At 40.4% G+C, this 19,006-nt stretch overlaps 1 protein-coding gene across 4 annotated transcripts in view; it reads left to right on the forward strand.

Annotated features, from left to right (window-relative positions):
- The window catches only part of LOC139162402 (transducin-like enhancer protein 4), a 193,935-nt gene that overhangs the window by 97,886 nt on the left and 77,043 nt on the right, over window positions 1-19,006 (forward strand). For 2 of the 4 annotated variants that reach the window (XM_070742718.1, XM_070742719.1), the window contains 2 exons: window positions 16,523-16,727; window positions 18,438-18,454. In XM_070742718.1, coding sequence (XP_070598819.1) covers window positions 16,523-16,727; window positions 18,438-18,454 — 222 coding nt within the window. The remainder of the gene's footprint in view (window positions 1-16,522; window positions 16,728-18,437; window positions 18,455-19,006) is intronic. The other 2 variants (XM_070742720.1, XM_070742721.1) reach the window with 1 other exon arrangement.

The following is a 19,006-nucleotide window of genomic DNA, read 5'->3' on the forward strand; positions in this document are numbered from 1 at the left end:
ATACCGCATGAGATTTTGCTTTTGTGCATGGATGCTCACACCTGTGAGATTTCAGCTGTTTTCAGCAATTTCTTTGCTCCCCACATGCGCAGCAGCAAAGAAAGCCCAAAAATCAGTGATTTATTTATATACAGTGGTACCTCATGATACGAACCCCTCGTAATACGAACCCAGGGTTCGGAATTTTTTTGACTTCTTCTTACGAACTTTTTTCAGCTTATGAACCCACCGCAGATCGCAAAATGGCGCTCTGCTGGGCGCCGCCGCCCGGCTGTCACCTTTTAAAACAGCCGGGGGGCTTCTCGGCGTTCTCCCGAACCCGAACTTTTCGGGTTCGGGAGGCCGCCGAGAAGCGCCGCCGCCCGGCTGTCACCTTCTGAAACAGCCATGGGGCTTTTTGGCGTTCTCCCGAATGCTGAACCCAGAAGTTCGGGTTCGGGTTCTGGAGGCCGTCGAGAAGCTGGGCGGCGGCATTTCAGAAGGTTACAGCCAGGCGGCGGCTTTCAGCGGAGTGCCGTTTTTGTGATCGGCGGTGGCGTTTTCGGCCGATCTGGAGGCTAGAAAGGAGGTGGGGAATCCCAATAGGGAATTCCATAGGCGGAGCTTTGCCGTCGCGAGAACGCCGAGAAGCCCCCCCGGCTGTTTTAAAAGGTGACAGCCGGGCGGCGGCGCACAGTGGAGCGCCATTTTGGGATTTATATTTTTTTTGCACGGATTAATCGCTTTTACATTGTTTCCTATGGGAAACAATGTTTCGTCTTATGAATGTTTCACCTTACGAACCTACTTCCCGAACCAATTAGGTTCGTAAGACGAGGTATTACTGTATTTATTTATTTGACTTCTGTGCTGCCCAATCCCAAAGGACTTTTTGCTGATTTCTTTACTTCCACACATGCGTGGAAGCAAATTCTTGCACGGGGGGGGGGGGTTGCGGGGGCACGGCAGGGATGCGCAGATGTGCATGCATCACCCTTTCCACTAACGGATCAGCAATCCCAGGTGTATAGGGGGCAGCCCAATATGGCTTGTGTAAAAGAATACCAATATTTCTCTTGAAATCTTAAAATCTCAGTGTTATTGATTGAAATTTTACAAGATCTCAAAGAAAGATGGTCACATGTCATGAGACTGGCAACATTCTTAAATTTCAGCCATTTCTTTATTACCCCAGTGACCTTGAATGCAGTTTGAATGTGTGATTTATTCAAAGGTTAAAAGAAAAAGAAAATTAAGAACAAATAATGAAATAATGAAGTAAGGTGGTGGGGTTTTGGGGTGGGTTTTTTTTGCATGTTTGTATCTTTGAGTTACTCTTGACTCTTGTCAACTGCCTAGACAAATCTTTGCAATTTTGTTGGCATATGTTTTGGAAGTAGTTTACAACATGAGCTACAATAGACGGTTGAAAGAGAAAGAGATTTGGGGAGGTGACACTCTTATCTTTGGGGATTGTCACTCTGCCCTTTCCAAATCAATATTTACTCTCACCAAAGATGTGTTCTTTCCACCCCCTCCTATTCAGGGTGGTTTAATTTCACAGAGTTGTTTTTTTTTCCCTCTCAGTTTTGTGGTGTAAATTGTTTTTATTAGTTTTATTCTTGTATTTCTATGGCTTTAACAATATGTTAAAACAACAACACGTAATTGCCCGGGTGGGACAACAAATGTTGTGTTTTATATTCAGGACAAAATATTCTACTTGCCACTAGATTCAGTCAAAAGCAGCAAAATCTCTTAGATCAGCCATAATTGTACTTTTTAACGAGAAGGGTAATTTATTTATTTATTTGGCAACATCAAAAGAGAGTCTGGGTGGCTTACATTTTAAAACAAAACAACGATCTGTAATGTACAAAACACAATGGAAAGTATACAAAAGCAATGAAATACCCACAATAGAAGACTGGTGTCAGGGTGCCAAGTAATACGCCCAAAGCAAACAGGACTCTGAGTCAGGTAGGTTCCTGAAAGAATAGTTTTATTGGATATATAATATTGGCACAAGTAAAACAGACAATGTTCCTACGGTTTTCACCTAATTAAAAGTAAAGGTTTCCCCCCCCCTTCCCACACAATTAGTCACATGGTCCAATCAAGGTGCTGTCTGGTTGCCTGGTAACTTCACTCCTCCTTTCCCTGGCCTCCTGCGGGAATGTCCTTGGTTCCCAGGAGAAAGTATTTTGTTTTAGCTACAAAACCCCAGCTATTTCTATTCCCCCCTCCCTATCCCTCAGTTCCAGTGTGACAACAACACTGAAACTTTGGTCAATTCAGCACCAGAGTTGACAAGTGGATTATAAAATCAACTAAACTTGCAGAAATGGCAAAACTGACCAGTTTGGTGAGAAAAAAAATGACAATAATAGTTTTGAATTTAAAAGACCTATAGATTTTTTGATTGAAGGAAGAAAAAAAAATTGAATTTGTCATTTCAGAATTGGGAGATTAGAAAGGCATGAAGTGGATGGGGAAAACATGATGATGATAATTATTTGACAGGGTGATCAGTGGGAGGCATAATTCTGTTTTCCCCCCTCATTTCTTTCTGTATTATTTTTTCTTTTTCTTTCATAATTTTTATTATGCAATATTTTAAAATTATACACACATATACAATATATGAAATATACAAATTTCTACCTTTACAAAGCTTGATAATACTTTACCACATTCAATATCTATTGATTTGATTTCCTCCTATATGCATGCTACTAATAACATGTATATGTCATTATATATGTGTGTGTGTGACACACAAATAGATATTTCCAGTTTTTATTATTTATATTGCACCCCACAAATGAAGACAAGCATTTCTATACTTGTTTATCACTGAGAGAAACATAGCTAAAATGTAAGAACCAGGTATGCAGTGATGTTCCAAAAAATACAATTTAGCACCAGAAGTGCTGAACCTCAATTTTTAGCAGTGACACTTTAATGATAGGAAGCCTGCAAAATTATTTGCTATCAATTGTGAAGGCAATAACAAGCCTTGGTGGTTTTTCACACTCTCTGTATTAAGTGCTTTCAGAATGACAGCGTAAACTGTGTTAGAGAACTCCAAGGAAGTAAAACTGATTAAAATGTTCATGCTTGAATGGTGCTGATGGAATAGTTCATTTGGACTTTCTCTACCTCCTGCAGCTCAAGCTGAAATATTAAAATTCAGTGGATTTAAATCTCTCTCCCCTAAGCTCAGGGAAAAAAAACATTACATTTTAATAGGTTTTAAACTCATAATTCACTGGTTTGGAGCAGTGCTATTAAATCTATTTAAATATTACTTGTATTACTAAGGAAATGATTTAAATGATTTTGCCTGTACTATTTCTGATTCGTATATGAATATGAAATACACACACACATACACGCACACCATGTATGAATGTATCATTTTAAAAAACATCAATCTGGCTCTGGTATCCCCCCCCCCCAATGTTTTGCTATATGAATTTAAAATGTAATTATTTGGAATATGTTTAAGGATTGCTAAAAACTTTATAATAATTCTCCCTTTATATTGCACAATGATTAGCTGAAGGAATTTATATTTCTGACTGATTCACTAGTTGTCAACATGCCAGATTCATGCAAGAGAGAGCAATGGGTGCCCCATTTTGTAAAGCTTTCTGCTTATTTAACAAGTAGCCCATCGGTCATAGCTTTCAACAGGCTGGGCTAAGAATGACAGTCGAACGGACAATACATTATCCTAGCTTGATAAATTTGAGCTTTGGGAGGGAATAGGAACCTTTGGATGGTCATGTGGGATAGATAAACGCATAGACATTCTAATAAAAACTTAGCATCAGTGCATGCTATTATCCCCACGGTGCCACTGGTCCGTGGCTCATGCTGCTAAATGCTAATGCATTTTCGTACCGGTGCTTAACACAGGAAGGGATTTCTGTCTCTGTGTGTGAAAGGGTTGCATTTTGCTTTTCAAATGAGTTTACTCTTTGGGTCTCTGGTCTGAAACAAAGGTTAAGAAATAAAGGCTAGGCTTTCGGTTGGCATAATTTGGCACAGCTCCATTGATTTCATTTGACTTCTCCCGGTTGAGAGTGCCTGCTCCTGAATCTGTACTAGGGCAGAGAATTTGATTGTGCCCGCTGATTCAGAACATTTTGATTTAATGTGGAAGGGAAGGAAAGCCACGTTTTCTCTCTCTCTCTCCTTCAAATATGGATGATTAAATCTGACTCTTTTTAGTGAAGTCATCCCCACCCAACGTGCGTGTTTTTAGAGCTGCCACTTCTCCGAATCAGAGAAGGTGTATGGTAAATTAGTAATAGACTATGACCTCTGTGCAGTGATTACTTATTTTCCAGGCTCTTTATTGTTTGATCAAAGACTCTGCTTAGATTACACTGTGCTTGGAGCTTTAAAGCTGTACAATAAACTGGCCACCTGTTGTATACTATACACAGATCGCTTTGATGGCAAGTCCGAAAAGAGGCTTGGCTTAATGAGGTACCTGCTTCATGTTATTGTTGTTTTACATTGTAAGCAATGCCAAAATATATCTTATTTAATCATAATACTGTGCATGGAACAGGAATGATAACTTGGCTCAGATTCGCCCTGGGATTGGTTATTATGTGATTTGGTACCTATTTCTCTTGATTCTGTTTCTTTGCTTGCAGCGTAAATCGGCTTAATGCATTCTTGATGAATCCTATTTTTTTTTTCCATTGAGTTTTATTTATCCTCTGTTTCATTCTTATTAACTTGAAAGCAATGATTCTTGGGCGACGAAGCCTTCCGAAACTGCGTCATTTGTGGTGACACTAATTCAGTGTACAGGGTATACAAGTTCTCAATAATCTAGTTTATGGTGTTGTAGTATTGTGTGTGCAAATTAATATTATTCAGAACAGGGTTATCCAACCTTAGTAACTTTGAGACCTATGGACTTCAAATCCCAGAATTCCCCAGCGAACTATGCTTTTTAAATGAGTGAAATACTGGCTGGAAAATTTTGGAAGTTGAAGTCTACAAGTCTTAAGATTACCAAATTTGGATATCTCTGATCTAGTACATTTTTTTTTAAAAAAGTAATGCCTACTTTATTGTAATTTTGGCACCAAATATCTTTTTGTTTTCCATTACTTTTAATATATAAGTGTCTTCTATTTTCCCACTGTTCGGCTATGCTTCATTTTTCCTGGTGATTTGTATTTTACTCCTTATCTGATTTAATTTATATATTTTATTTCGCTTTTGTTCTCTGTGTGAGTCATTGTGGAAACTTGATTATGGAAAGGAGTGCCTGTAGTTACGTTTAAAAACCAACTAAAGAAAGATATTCCTGCTTTTATTGATTTTTTTCACTTTGCCTTTGCCAGTGAGTTCTTATTTTCTCCATTGTATAAAGAGAAATAGAAGTAAAACCATCTGTTTTGGGGGGATTGTTTTCCCTCAAAAATTAAGTCCTACTGAAAACAAATAAGTAACATAAAAGTTAAAAATGACTCATTTAGATCCATAAGGAAACCAAACAATCGAGACAAACTGTTTAGCTCAATTACTTCAATAAACCCAAATGAAAAGATTCAGTAGAATATTTTTTTTTCAGATTGTATCTTCTTGGATACAAATTTTCATACATGCTTTCTCAATATTCAAGTTTTTTGTTCCATGATGATCTCATATTTGATATTATTTGGCTTTAAAACTGAAGCATGTATTTCTTTATCATGATTTTCTTCCATTTCAGACTGGAGTATTATTTCTATTTTTAAAATAATGCATAATGATTCCACTTTGAATGGAGAAGAAGGTTAGTAGGACAACCATCACATGAAATTGTAGGGAGCCATAACGGCTCTCTGTGAATCTTTTTTCTCCTCTCTCCCTTTTTTGCAAGATTTGATTTATTAATACGAGGCTGCTGAATGGGTTCCAACATCTTGTAGTCAGAGATTTGAAGGAAAGAGGTAATGTCAGTTTTGTTTGGGGCTAGATTTAGGAGCATGGGAGAATTCTGGACCAATTCTCTATATGTAATACAGCAATTCAGATCCCTGGGGAACAATTTGTAACACAATTTCTGTTGAGTTTGATTTTTGAGCTTTTTTATAGTTAATTAGGCATGCTGGTTTTAAAACTGTTGTTAGTTTTCTTCTACCTTGTCAAGTTTTTTCTCTATACCTTATATATATATATATATATATGTCACATGTTTAAGCTGAATTTGAAAATTAAGGGAGACTAGGATAGATCTATTTCAGCCTTATTTTGGCCTCATCAGCTAGCCATACCCACTGGGACTTGAACTTTATATATATATATATATATATATATATATATATATATATATATATATATATATATATATAATCTATCTATCTATCTATCTATCTATCTAGTCTACGGAGAGGGGCGGCATACAAATTTTAATAATAATAATAATAATAATAATAATAATAATAATAATAATAATATAGTTAATTAGGCAACATGAGCTTCAGATTGCATTTTTTACATAGCCATCTTGCTAAGGTCCCAGAAAATCTTGGTGCAGTCAATGATGAGCAGGGTGAGTTATTCCACCAAGATTTTAAGATCATGGAGGCACGGTATGAAGGTAGATAGGATGTACATATGATGGCTGACTATTGCCGGAGCATCAAGTGAGAATGTCTACAGATTAAACACTCCAGAAAAAGCTAAAAGTGAATTTTTTTACCTTAATATGTATAATTACCGGTTGATTTTAAAAAAACAACTATTTGTATGAACACAATTTAACTTGCAGTAGCTATTATAGCCTTTGTATGAATAAAATTATTCTTTGTAAACAGTCTATTTGGTAAGTTTTTAATTTACTTTCCTTTATGTGCACAATTTGTATGACTTTTGAGGTTATCCTATAGCTTAAAAAGTTGACATGATAGACAAAAACTGTGGTTATTTTGGATCCAAAGGCCAAAAGTTAGTTGAAAACAAATCACAGATTTAAGACAATGAAATTTCTTGTTCCCCAGTGATTTATCTGTGATACGTTTTGATACTAAGATGGACTATGGCATGATAGCAAGAGCACTTAGACTTATATACTCCTTCACAGTGCTTACAAACCTCTCTAAGAGATTTACAAAGTCAGGATATTTCCCCCAACAGTCTGGCTCCCCATTTTACTGACTTCGGAAGGATGGAAGGCTGAGTCAACCTTGATCCAGTGAGAATTGAATTGCTGGCATTTGGCAGAATTAGCCTGCAATACTGCATTCTAACCACTGCACCACTTCAGCTCTTTGATGAAATTAGTGATCAAATTATGCCCTTGCTATAGTAAATGATTCACAGTTCCCAATGCCAGGCAGTACTAGCTGTCCTATGTGGCTTTTCTATACTCCGCTAAAAACAGCAGCCACATTGATTGTGTCAAAAGTAAGGGAACTGGATCAACTTTGTTCTGTGTATAAATCTCTGACACTTTTTAATCAGGTTAGTATTGGACAGAGGAGCCAGATGGCCCAAACAAGTTTGCAAAGCTGTATTATAGATGAGAGAAAAATCAGTCGCCCAACAACGCAACATCTCCTTGGTTGAAGAAACCCCAATCAAGCATTTCTTAGATAATTAACATGTGAGTAAAGGATCAAACAGTGAGAGACAGATTTATATGCTCCTTTATTGTCTATATGCTGACATTGAGCATCTGCAGTGATGAGCCTTTCCCATTCATATAGATTTTCCCATATAATATAAAAAGTAGAAAGCTAGGGTTGTAACTTCCATCTGAAAAGTGAAAAGCATCCCAGATTTGCAGTGTCAGTAGGAGCTGTATAATAAAACATTGCCTGGAGGAAAACTTAAAGTATTGTTAGTTAAGTGTTTTTCCCCCATGAAAGCCATACTCAGAAATTGTGTTTATGTTTTTCCATAAGTAAAGTCTGTGTTGTGCAACTTGACTGTTGCGTTGTGTTTGAGTTTGGAATATGCCCTTATCTAGAAATACTACCAGAAAGAGTCATTTGCTGATTTTTAAAAAAAAAATGATTTTCAGCTTTGCCAGGAATGGTTTTGGGAAAGATGTGATAATTTATTTCTAATATCTGAAGAGCAAGTCATGGAAAATTTTTCTCAGATTACAGAGGACCAAATTCTGATTGAATGTTCAGAAGTCTTTAGTGGTAAGAACAAGGGGCGGGTTCCACTTACCTTTGCCATGTATTCACATCCCTTGTGCAATTTCATTCCCGCGCATGCCAATAATGGGCAGCGAAATTTTTTACTGCCACACCATGGGTGTGGCTTAATGGTCATGTGACTGGGTAGGAGTGGCTTGCCAGCTATGTGACCAGGTGGGAGTGGTTTGAACGATCATCATCATTCAAGTGAACTGTTAAGTCCTTGACTTACAACCTTTCCAGTGTTGCTCGCTGGGGTGACAATTTGCTTCTTATTTCCTGTGCTCTCCTTCCTGAGTCACCCTTCTGCCTCAGGCTGGGTAGCTAGGTGAATGGGTGCTGCCAGAAGCACAAATGCTGCCAGCACCACTTCCACCCACACCTTCTGCTTGCACCTTAGGCAGGAGGTGGCCGTGTGAGGCTGGAGGGGAACCAGGCAGGAGAGAGGGAAGCTCGTCCGAGGCCAGGAAGGAGGGAAGAGGAAAAAACAAGGAGCTCACATGCAGCAGCAGCAGCAGGGAAAAAAGGGAGAGCCGAGCCAAGACCAGTAATCCAGAAAGTGACAGCCGCCGATCAGCTGGAGCTGTGCACGCATCTTCATTTCCGCCAGTGGAACTGCGTTCCACCCCGTCCTGCCTGCTGCCCACTCTTGGCGCATGCTCAGAAGGTAGATTCAACCTGAATCACAGCAGAGAAGCTGAACAGCTGTGCTTTGGGCAAAGAAATAAAGGTCAGTTTCAACCCATTTTTTTCAAAGCACAGAATGGGGACAAGCCATCCAAACACAGGAAAATCAACCAAAAATTTAGAAAAAAAGATGGTGGCGAGCACGGACCAGCACAGACAGAACCGGATCCGTGATGTGAAAATTACATCACCAGCGGGTGGCTAACAGTTCGGGCGATCTGGTACGACCCGAGAGGAACCCACATATTGTTAGGGGAACCAACTGTTTAACAAGGTAGTAAATTTCATCCCATTCAGGTATCCCTCAATTTACTACCACAATTGAGCCTAAAATCCCTTTTGCTAAGCAAGAGAACTAGTAACTGAATTTTGCCCCATTTTATGACCTTTCTTGCCACGGTTGTTAAATGAATCATTGCAGTTGTTAATTTAATAAGACAGTTGTGAAGTGAATCTGGCTTCCCCATTGAATTTGCTTGTCAGAAGGTCATTAGAAGTTAATCGCATGATCCTGGGACACTGCAGGCATCGTGAATATGAGTCAGTTTCTAAGCATCTGAATTTTGATCACGCGATCATGTGAAACATGGGCATGCCACTTTTTCCAGTGCTGGCATAACTTTGAACGGTCACTAAATTTAGCATTCAGACTTGTATACCACTTCAAAGTGCTTTTACAGCCTTCTGTAAGTGGTTCACAGAATCAGCATATCGTCCCCAACAATCTGGGTCCTCATTTTACCCACCTCAGAAGGAAGGAAGTCTGAGTCAACCTTGAGCCGGTGGTGAGATTTGAACTGCTGAACTACAGCTAGCAGTTAGCTGAAGTAACCTGCAGTGCTGCACTCTAACCATTGAGCCACCCTGGCTCTATGAACTGTTGTAAGTTTATGAACTGTTGCAACCGTTGTTTATTATTATTATTATTATTATTATTATTATTATTATTATTATTATTATTATTATTTAGATTTGTATGCTGCCCTACTCCGAAAACTTGGGGCGGCTCACAGAATAAATATAGAAACAAAACGTACAAGACAAATACATTAAAAAGCTACAGCTAAAACCCCAATGTATTACTCAATCAAACAATCCAATCACACCATATATCACATTTATTGGTCAGGGGGGCAAGATCTGGCAGCATAGATGAGTGTGTATGAACTGTTGTAAATCGAGGACTACTTGTATATGCCCTCAGAGGTTAGACAGTCATGTTGTGGATGATGTACATGGAAACCTCTCTGTACTGAGCTTTGGGGAAAGAGGAAGGGTTTGCTGGTCTAAATATCCCCATGCAATTTGTGATTGTATGAATGCATAATTTGTGTTGATAAGGTTTTGATTCAGTGCTCCGGATTAAAGTGCATCCAGCATTCTACTCTTACTTTACCTTGCTGTTTTCATAACACACTTTCCAGGTTTCCTTATTATTCCACCTTACCCGTCTAATGCCTCGCATTACTCCCCTCCCTTTGTAGCTGTTTTCATATGCAGCGTGATTTGAATCTCAATACCGTTGAGGATATTTTTAATTGGATGTTGCTCTTCTTTTTCCCAGCAGTGAAGAAAGGATGTACATACAGCATGTATGTGGGTTGAGATATGAAGTGAGGTCTTTGCGAGATTAATTTGTCAGTTAACACTAAAGTGTCTTTGAGTTGGAAGAGGATGTTAGGACTGTTTGGATAATGGCGGTAAGCTTTCAGGGTCTGTAAAGGGAAAAGCACTAGATTACTCTGGCATGGTGCTGGCTGGAAAACATCCAATAGAAACCTGAATACTTTCCAGGAAAATTGGCTTCTGAATGTGCTGACTCCAACTAGAGAACATTATCAGCTAATTTGTCCACAAGATATATATGTACATTGGTTTTTTTAAAAAATTCGTTAACTTTTTAGGTATGGGCAGAAGGCATCTTCCAAACTTCAGTTATCAATATTTCAGATTTCATGTTAGGAAATGACAGTGAAATCAATGTTAAAAACTTTTAAAGATTCTTTTCCCCTTCTTATGCTTTTCCTTCAAATATACCAAATGTCAGCCCGGTTTATTATTTCTAGATTTTTGTACCTAGGGATGGAATGAATTGCATGCCATGCACTGATACTTAGATATTTATGAATGCATTTAAACTCTGTTGTCAAATATGAATGTTGCACGGAGGGAAAATCTTTTAAAATACTTCAAAATATTTATTATTTATTGAAAACATGGTGTAACTGCTCATCTTATATTGAATTTTGGGTGTTTCCCAATCAACAATAAAAAAACAACGTAATTCATATATCTACTAAAAACATAAGCATTAAAAAACGGGCACAAAAGTTAAGTTTCCGAAATCGTTGTTAAAACCTCTCATCTGACTCATCCTATCAGTTCTGGAGACCTCACCTACAAAAAGATATTGACAAAATTGAACGGGTCCAAAGACGGGCTACAAGAATGGTGGAAGGTCTTAAGCATAAAACGTATCAGGAAAGACTTAATGAACTCAATCTGTATAGTCTGGAGGACAGAAGGGAAAGGGGGACATGATCGAAACATTTAAATATATTAAAGGGTTAAATAAGGTCCAGGAGGGAAGTGTTTTTAATAGGAAAGTGAACACAAGAACAAGGGGACACAATCTGAAGTTAGTTGGGGGAAAGATCAAAAGCAACATGAGAAAATATTATTTTACTGAAAGAGTAGTAGATCCTTGGAACAAACTTCCAGCAGATGTGGTAGATAAATCCACAGTAACTGAATTTAAACATGCCTGGGATAAACATATATCCATCCTAAGATAAAATACAGAAAATAGTATAAGGGCAGACTAGATGGACCATGAGGTCTTTTTCTGCCGTCAGACTTCTATGTTTCTATGTTTCTATGTTTCTATCCTATTGCTTGGAGGAAAAGCCAGATCTTAAGTGGCTTCTGGAAGGCCAGGAAGATAGAGGATTGCCAAACTTTAAGGGAAAGGGCATTTCACAGAACAGGCTATGTCACACAAAGCCTGCTCTGGATCCCATAATCTAACAGTGTTTAAGGAAAGGGAGTATGAACATGCCCTCCCTATCTGGTACAGTAGGATGAATAGATGCCTTTAGGAAGAGGTGGCTCCTGGCCTTGTGCCACATAAGGCGTTATAGGTAATAGCACCTTGAATTGTACTCAGACAGGGAAACTGGGAACTAGTGAAACTCGCACAGCAGAGATGCCAGATGGGTAAACCCATCACTTCATACACTCATTCTGGGCCAGTTGTAGCTTGATTTGATTTGATTTGATTTGATTTGATTTGATTTATTGGATTTGTATGCCGTCTCTCTCCGAAGACTCGGGGCGGCTAACAACAATAATAGGATAGTATACACTGTAAAAACAGTGTAGTAAAATAGTAAAAACAATTAAAAACCCATTAAAGTAAAAACCAAACATACATTCAGATATACCATGCATAAAGTTGTAAAGGCCTAGGGGGAAAGAGTATCTCAGTTCCCCCATGCCTGACGACAGAGGTGGGTTTTAAGTAGCTTACGAAAGGCAAGGAGGGTGGGGGCAATTCTAATCTCTGGGGGGAGTTGGTTCCAGAGGGTCGGGGCCGCCACAGAGAAGGCTCTTCCCCTGGGTCCCGCCAAGCGGCATTGTTTAGTTGACGGGACCCGGAGAAGACCCACTCTGTGGGACCTACCTGGTCGCTGGGAATTGTGCAGCAGAAGGTGGTCCTGGAGATAATCTGGTCCGGTGCCATGAAGGGCTTTATAGGTCATAACCAACACTTTGAATTGTGACCGTAAACTGATCGGCAACCAATGCAGACTGCGGAGTGTTGGTGTGACATGGGCATATTTAGGGAAGCCCATGATTGCTCTCGCAGCTGCATTATGCACGATCTGAAGTTTCTGAACATTTTTCAAAGGTAGCCCCATGTACAGAGCGTTACATTAGTCAATCCTCGAGGTGATGAGAGCATGAGTGATTGTGAGCAGTGACTCCCGGTCCAAATAGGGTCGCAACTGGTGTACCAGCTTCCATATAGTCTTCAAGGGCAGCCTCATGGAAACCATACTGTAGTAATCCAAACTGGAATGGCCATCCAGTTTGTTTTTATTTTTTTAAGATAAAATGTGCCATGCTTAATGTGCCCCGTGGTTTAAAGATATTACTTAAAACATTGAATTCCATAAAATAAAGCCACAAATGATTGCCTTAATTATAAACCATTTAATTATCATGTAGAATACACTTATTCTACAAGAATAATAGAGGGATGGGGGATGAACAATCGAAAGGTTGCTCATGATGGTAATTATGATCAGTCCATCAAAATGGAACAGTGATGAATTATGGGAAGAATAAGGTGAAATTCTTTTGTCAGTAAATGCGGAAAAACCGCCCTTAGACTGCAATTAGGTGAAGGCTTGGAAAAACCCAATATAATATTTATACATTATTGACTAGAGCAGAGGAGAGTGGTTTTGCATTGATAGTAGGACAGGCTGATTTAATGGAGCAGAAATGCTTAAATTAAATACTTAAATTCATATCTTTGAAATATTGGCCTGGTAATTCTGCTGGTGTTTTAAGATTTAATATTAATTTGAACAGATGCCCACTGTTGGCTAACTTTAGAAAATTTGGCTTGAATTTATTTCTTTGGCTAAAGCATACATTTTCATTTAAACAAAAACTAAGCACTGATTAATCTTTCCCAAACTTTAGAACAGTAGTTCCCAAACATTTTCAGTCCATCACCCCCTTGGTGCTAGAAACTCATCCTCAATGCCCCCCCCATCTCCTATAAATAGCATTTGCACAATCCAGTAAGGAAGATAATAACAGTAAAATTAAAAACTGTAACAATTAATTGCAAATTTATTCAAAATCCAATTTAAAATGTTTTTGTTAAAACGGGGGGAATCCTGACGTAGAGTTTATAGCTTATAAAAAGGTTCCATGTGTGCAAGTACTGTATATCTGGATGACAGAAAGTGAGGGCGTCCCTGAATGTGTGAATGCACTTGAGAAACATCCATGCCTTCTCCAATATTCTTTCTTTCCTTGCCTTTCTTGCTTTTCAGCAGCGGGAGAAGTAAGAAAGTGCTCTCGCTGGTGCTTGGCTTACTTCCCTGTCCATTTACCTGCTCTCTAGATAGCGCCACTTTCTCTCTGCCCCACCAAGGCCCCCGCCAGGAAGCTTGCGGGAAGTGGCGATGGGTGGAGCTCGGCAGGGCGGGGAGGCATGGCCAGTTGTCCCATTCATGGCACCGCGGGGTGGATGGGTTGGAAGAAGCACAGTTGAATGGGGTTGAGGCATCACAGCCTATTGTGCCTTCCCCACGGTTGAATGGGGTTGAAGCATCCTATTGTGCCTTCCCTTAACCCGCTCTCCATTACAGAGAGTCGTGCATCCTCTGTACAAACCACCTTTCCCATTTCTGCAAAGGTAGAGCCCTGCAGGGTGGTATAAAGAGGGGAAGGGGATGCCATAGGAAAGGCTGCCTTCCACCCATGCCGGCTCTGTAGGACTTGGAGCTCTGAAGCAGCTCTCTGGCTTCCAATACAGCAGCCTGGGCTGAGTTTCCAGAGTGGCGCTGGCAGTTGGATGGGTTGATCCGAAAGAGAGTAGGCAGGCAGGCAGATTAGAAGTCAGTGGGCTGCTTCAGAGTTCCAAGCACCGTGGAACCAGCATGGGTGGAAGGTGGCCTTTTAAGCAGCATCCCCCTCCCATCTTTGTATCTCCCTGCAAAAGGGGGGTGCTCTGCCTTTGCAGAAATGGGGTGGGCACATGTGCAGCAGCTCCAGGACATCTTCTTGCCCTTCCACTGCCCGTCAGCATCTGCATTTCTACCAAGGGCCACCTGCCCCCCCCACTGGCTGGGCTTAAGTGGACGCCAACCTTGGAAGGCAAGCAGGTGTGGAGGGACCACCTAGAAGGCACCCTAGAAGACCGCCGAGCATGGCAGGGCTGTGGGGAAGGGAGTAGGCTGTTACCTCCCCTGCCCGCTGCCCCAAGATGCTTTCCTACCTTCTGCTTGCCTGCTGACTGGCAGCCGATAAAGCAGCAGTCAGAATTGCTCCCTTTGAGGGGCCCACTTACCAAAATTCTTCCACCACCACCCCTTGCCTCTTAGCACACCCCTAAGTCATCCCACCACCACCCAGCGGGCGGTACCACCTACTTTGGAAACCAGTGCTTTAGAGTAATGTTGGCTTGACAGATTGTAAACCCAATTATAAGGTTTTTTTTAAAAAAAATCCTCCAGATAAAAGAAGGGTGCACTTCTTTCCAGTTTTGAATTTGAAGGGCAGAAGAAAAATGAATACATGGAGAAAATTGGGACAGTTTTTAAGCAAAGGAGTGGGTGTATTATTTTTAATGTATAGTAATACAGTTGTTGGCCCTCCCTCCTTCGAAAACAGTCCTAAAACAGGAAGGAACGAAGGAACGAAGGAAGGGACAGCAAAATGAGACCTCACTTGTTTAAATAGCATAGTTTGGGAAAGCAAAAGCCGGTTTTTAAAGTCATCTTGCGAATTATTGTAGGTGCAAGCATGAAGTGAAAGAGTTCCCTGTTTGGGGAGATTGAGTCTGACATAAACCTTCCCTCCACCCACCTTCCTTCCTTCCCTTCCTCCCACCCTCCTCTCCTTCAGCACCGACATCAACAAACCATCTAGGCCACAATGGTTAGTTCAGCAGAGAGCTTGAAGCAGCTTGGGCTGAGGTCAAGCACTCCAATTCTAACCTCTCAAGGGCTTTCTCTATGTGTTGCCAGTGTACTGGTAAAAATGACTTTAAACTCTTGTCAGCGCAGCTACTGGTGCATGCATCGCAGTCCCACTCAAATAAACCTGTCACAACACAGAGTCAGCAGCTAGAGAAGAGTACAAGGGCAGGCCTCTAGCTTTTCATTCGAGCATCACTAAACGTGCACAGAGTGCCCAATTATTTCAGCATTATTGAGCTGAGCTACAGGAGGACCCAAGCCTTGCTACATTAGATTTTCTTTAGTAATTTGCTCAAGTACCACTGAGGACACTTAAAGGACTTTAAACGGTGGCTGCAACCAGTTTCCCTTTCTGGATTGTTAATTCAGGTTTCCTTTTTTTCAAATTAACTCTTGCTGCATGCTGGGTGGCTGCTTGGGGAGAACAGCTTAATGCTTGCTTTCTCAATTTTCGGCTTTCTTTTCCCTCAATAAATAAATAAATTAAAAGCAAAATTTAATGGCTGCCTTGATAGTCAACTTGTGCATTTTGATTAGACTTTCGGTGCCCTTACGAGACTGCTCCTGGAAGGATAAGAGTGAAGGAGTTTTGCTTCAAATGGCAAGGTTTTATTTTCCTTTTTTAATGTAGCCCACCAAGAAAAATAATATCACAGAGCGAATAATGCTGCAACATCTCCCCCTAATCTTGACTTGAGCCAGAATTATTGTTTAAGGCAGGTGTTCAGAGGTAATGCGTTGCATAAGCTTTGGATATAAGCATCGGTCATCTCCATTCTTTATTCTCATGTACACTCTGTTTCTACCCTTTTGTTTCTTCAAAGGTTGAAATAATTTGTAGCAAATCAGGATCATTGATTAGTTGACAGCCCTTGAAGACACATAGATCCAGGACCTGCACATAGTTAGCCACGCTGAAAGTTTCTCTTCCTCGAAACAAATGCAATAACTCTGTTTCATTTTTCACAGCAGCAGCAACTCCAGGCCCAGCATTTATCACATGGACATGGCCTTCCAGTGCCTCTCACTCCACATCCTTCCGGATTGCAGCCACCCACCATTCCACCCATTGGCAGCAGTGCGGGCCTCCTAGCCTTGTCAAGTGCCCTTGGGGGTCAGTCTCACCTGCCAATCAAAGATGAAAAGAAGCATCATGATAGTGATCACCAAAGAGGTAAGGCTTGTTTTCTAGGTTTCAGCTTTCGGAGAAAGTTGCTTCAGATGTACAAGGCCTTTGCCAGGTTCTTTGAGTTTTCTTTTTCATTTCCTACCTTCGTCTTTCCTTCTCCTGTAACTTTCTAGTAGGGTTCTGCTGTCCACCTGAATTGGGAAGTATGAGAGCTGTAGTTCAAGATAGCCAAAAGAATCCAGATTTGGAAAGGGCATTCTTTTAGTTCTCAATTTGTCCGTTTTAGACTCTAGGTCTGTGATGGCGAACCACAGGTGGCACACAGAACCATATCTGAGGGCATGTGAGGCATTGCTCTATGTCAGATATAGCAGTGCATCCGCTGGCTGGGGAATTCTGGAAGTTGAAGTCCAAATATCTTCAAGTTGCCATGGTTGGGAAACACTGAGCTACAGCACAAATTTCAGCCTTCCAAAGGGCGGGGGAAGGTGAAAAATGGCCCAACGGGCCTTCAAAAGTTCAGAAACGAACTTCCAGTAAGCCTGTTGGGCCCATTTTTCACCATCTACAGGCACTGGCTTTCTTGAAGCTTGGGGAGGGCGAAAAACAGCCCAGTGGGCCTACCGGAAGTCCAGAGGCTTCAGTGAGGTTTGTGTACATGCGCTGGGGGGAGCAGTGTGTGTGGGAGAGGTAGAATGGGTGGATGTAGGTAGAGTGCTATACTGCAGGCAACTGAAGCTGACTGTAGATCTGAAGGTCAGCGGTTCAAATCTCATCACCGGCTCAAGGTTTACTCAGCCTTCCATCCTTCTGAGGTGGGTAAAATGAGGACCCGGATTGTGGGGGCAATATGCTGGCTCTGTTAAAAAGTGCTATTGCTAACATGTTGTAAGCCGCCCTGAGTCTAAGGAGAAGGGCGGCATAAAAATTGAATGAATGAATGAATGAAGATAGATAGATAGATAGATAGATAGATAGATAGATAGATAGATAGATAGATAGATAGATAGATAGATAGATAGATAGAAGATAGATAAATGTGCGTGGGGCACGACATTGCATTATGGGTGTGGGGACTATCACATGCACATGCGCCCTTTTGGCACCCAAGCAAAAAAAAAGCTTGGCCATCACCGCAATAGTTAATATACAATAATAATGGCTTCAAAAAACGATGAATTGTCTAAGTGAAAAAAGAAGCCATTTTTAGTTCCACGACAATGGAGGAGGAGAAAAGTACCAGGAAAATGTATTCATAAATAAACCAATGTATCTCAATGTGTGTAATTAAATTAACTGTGGCACTTTGGCATTTTATTCATAGGTGACAATTTAGAAGGGTAGTGTTATTAAACATTAAAGATTGAGGAGGCCTATGCGCTAAGAAATAAGAATCAAATGCAGAAATAATGAAGCATGCAACTGGTTTACAATTCTCTCTGAAAAAGATGCTCAGCCCTATATAATTTGGTGCTACTGCTATAGCATCTTTTAAAGGCTCTCGATCGACCAGTTGCGGTTAATGGAATCAACTTTAAAATTGGTTGTGCGTACTTAATGATTAGCTTTATTAAAAAAGTAATATCTTTGCCATTTACCTTTTAATGGAGACTAAGGTTGGCTAAGCCTAAGGTTGTGGTATATTATTGGTAGAAGACATATACAGTCTTCTATCAGTCTTGTATAAAATAGCTTATATTTCTGTCTTTTTCCTTCTCTCATTTGCTCATGTCGCTGCTGCGGTTCTGCTTGAAGACAGAGACTCCATAAAGGTAAGATTCTATTTCACAGATGGAAGGAGTGGGGCTAAAAGAATTGCAGTGCATTTATTACAATTGAACTAAAGCATAGGAAAAGTTATTATGGTAACTAGATGGCGATATCCATATTGATTAGTCTTGGGTAGACAATTTTAAAACACTATATAAAAGTCAAAATTCACTGCTGGACTCTGAGCTTGTTACGTACCATATCATCACAGGGGTTTTCCATTGCCAGTTGGCATGGAGATGCTTCTACTTTTGTTCTGATATACAGAAATCCCTTCCACTGGGAAAGGGCTCTAGCACATCTACTGTGAAGAACCTCTGTGAAGATGTATTGTTATCAGCCTTGTGCAGTCAGGGAAGAAAAGTGGCCTTATTCTGCAGCTGAAGGCAGGCTGGCTTATGCAGCTCTGGACCTCCCACACTTGCATTCCTTCCATTCATGAAAATCCCTCTACACGATTGTAAATATTTATGTAAGATGGGCTGCTGGGTGATCTGTTGGCCAGTGAGTGAAATATATATATATATATATAATCTACAATCTACTGTTGTCAG

Source organism: Erythrolamprus reginae, chromosome 2, assembly GCF_031021105.1.
Source record: "Erythrolamprus reginae isolate rEryReg1 chromosome 2, rEryReg1.hap1, whole genome shotgun sequence".
NCBI lineage: Eukaryota > Metazoa > Chordata > Lepidosauria > Squamata > Dipsadidae > Erythrolamprus > Erythrolamprus reginae.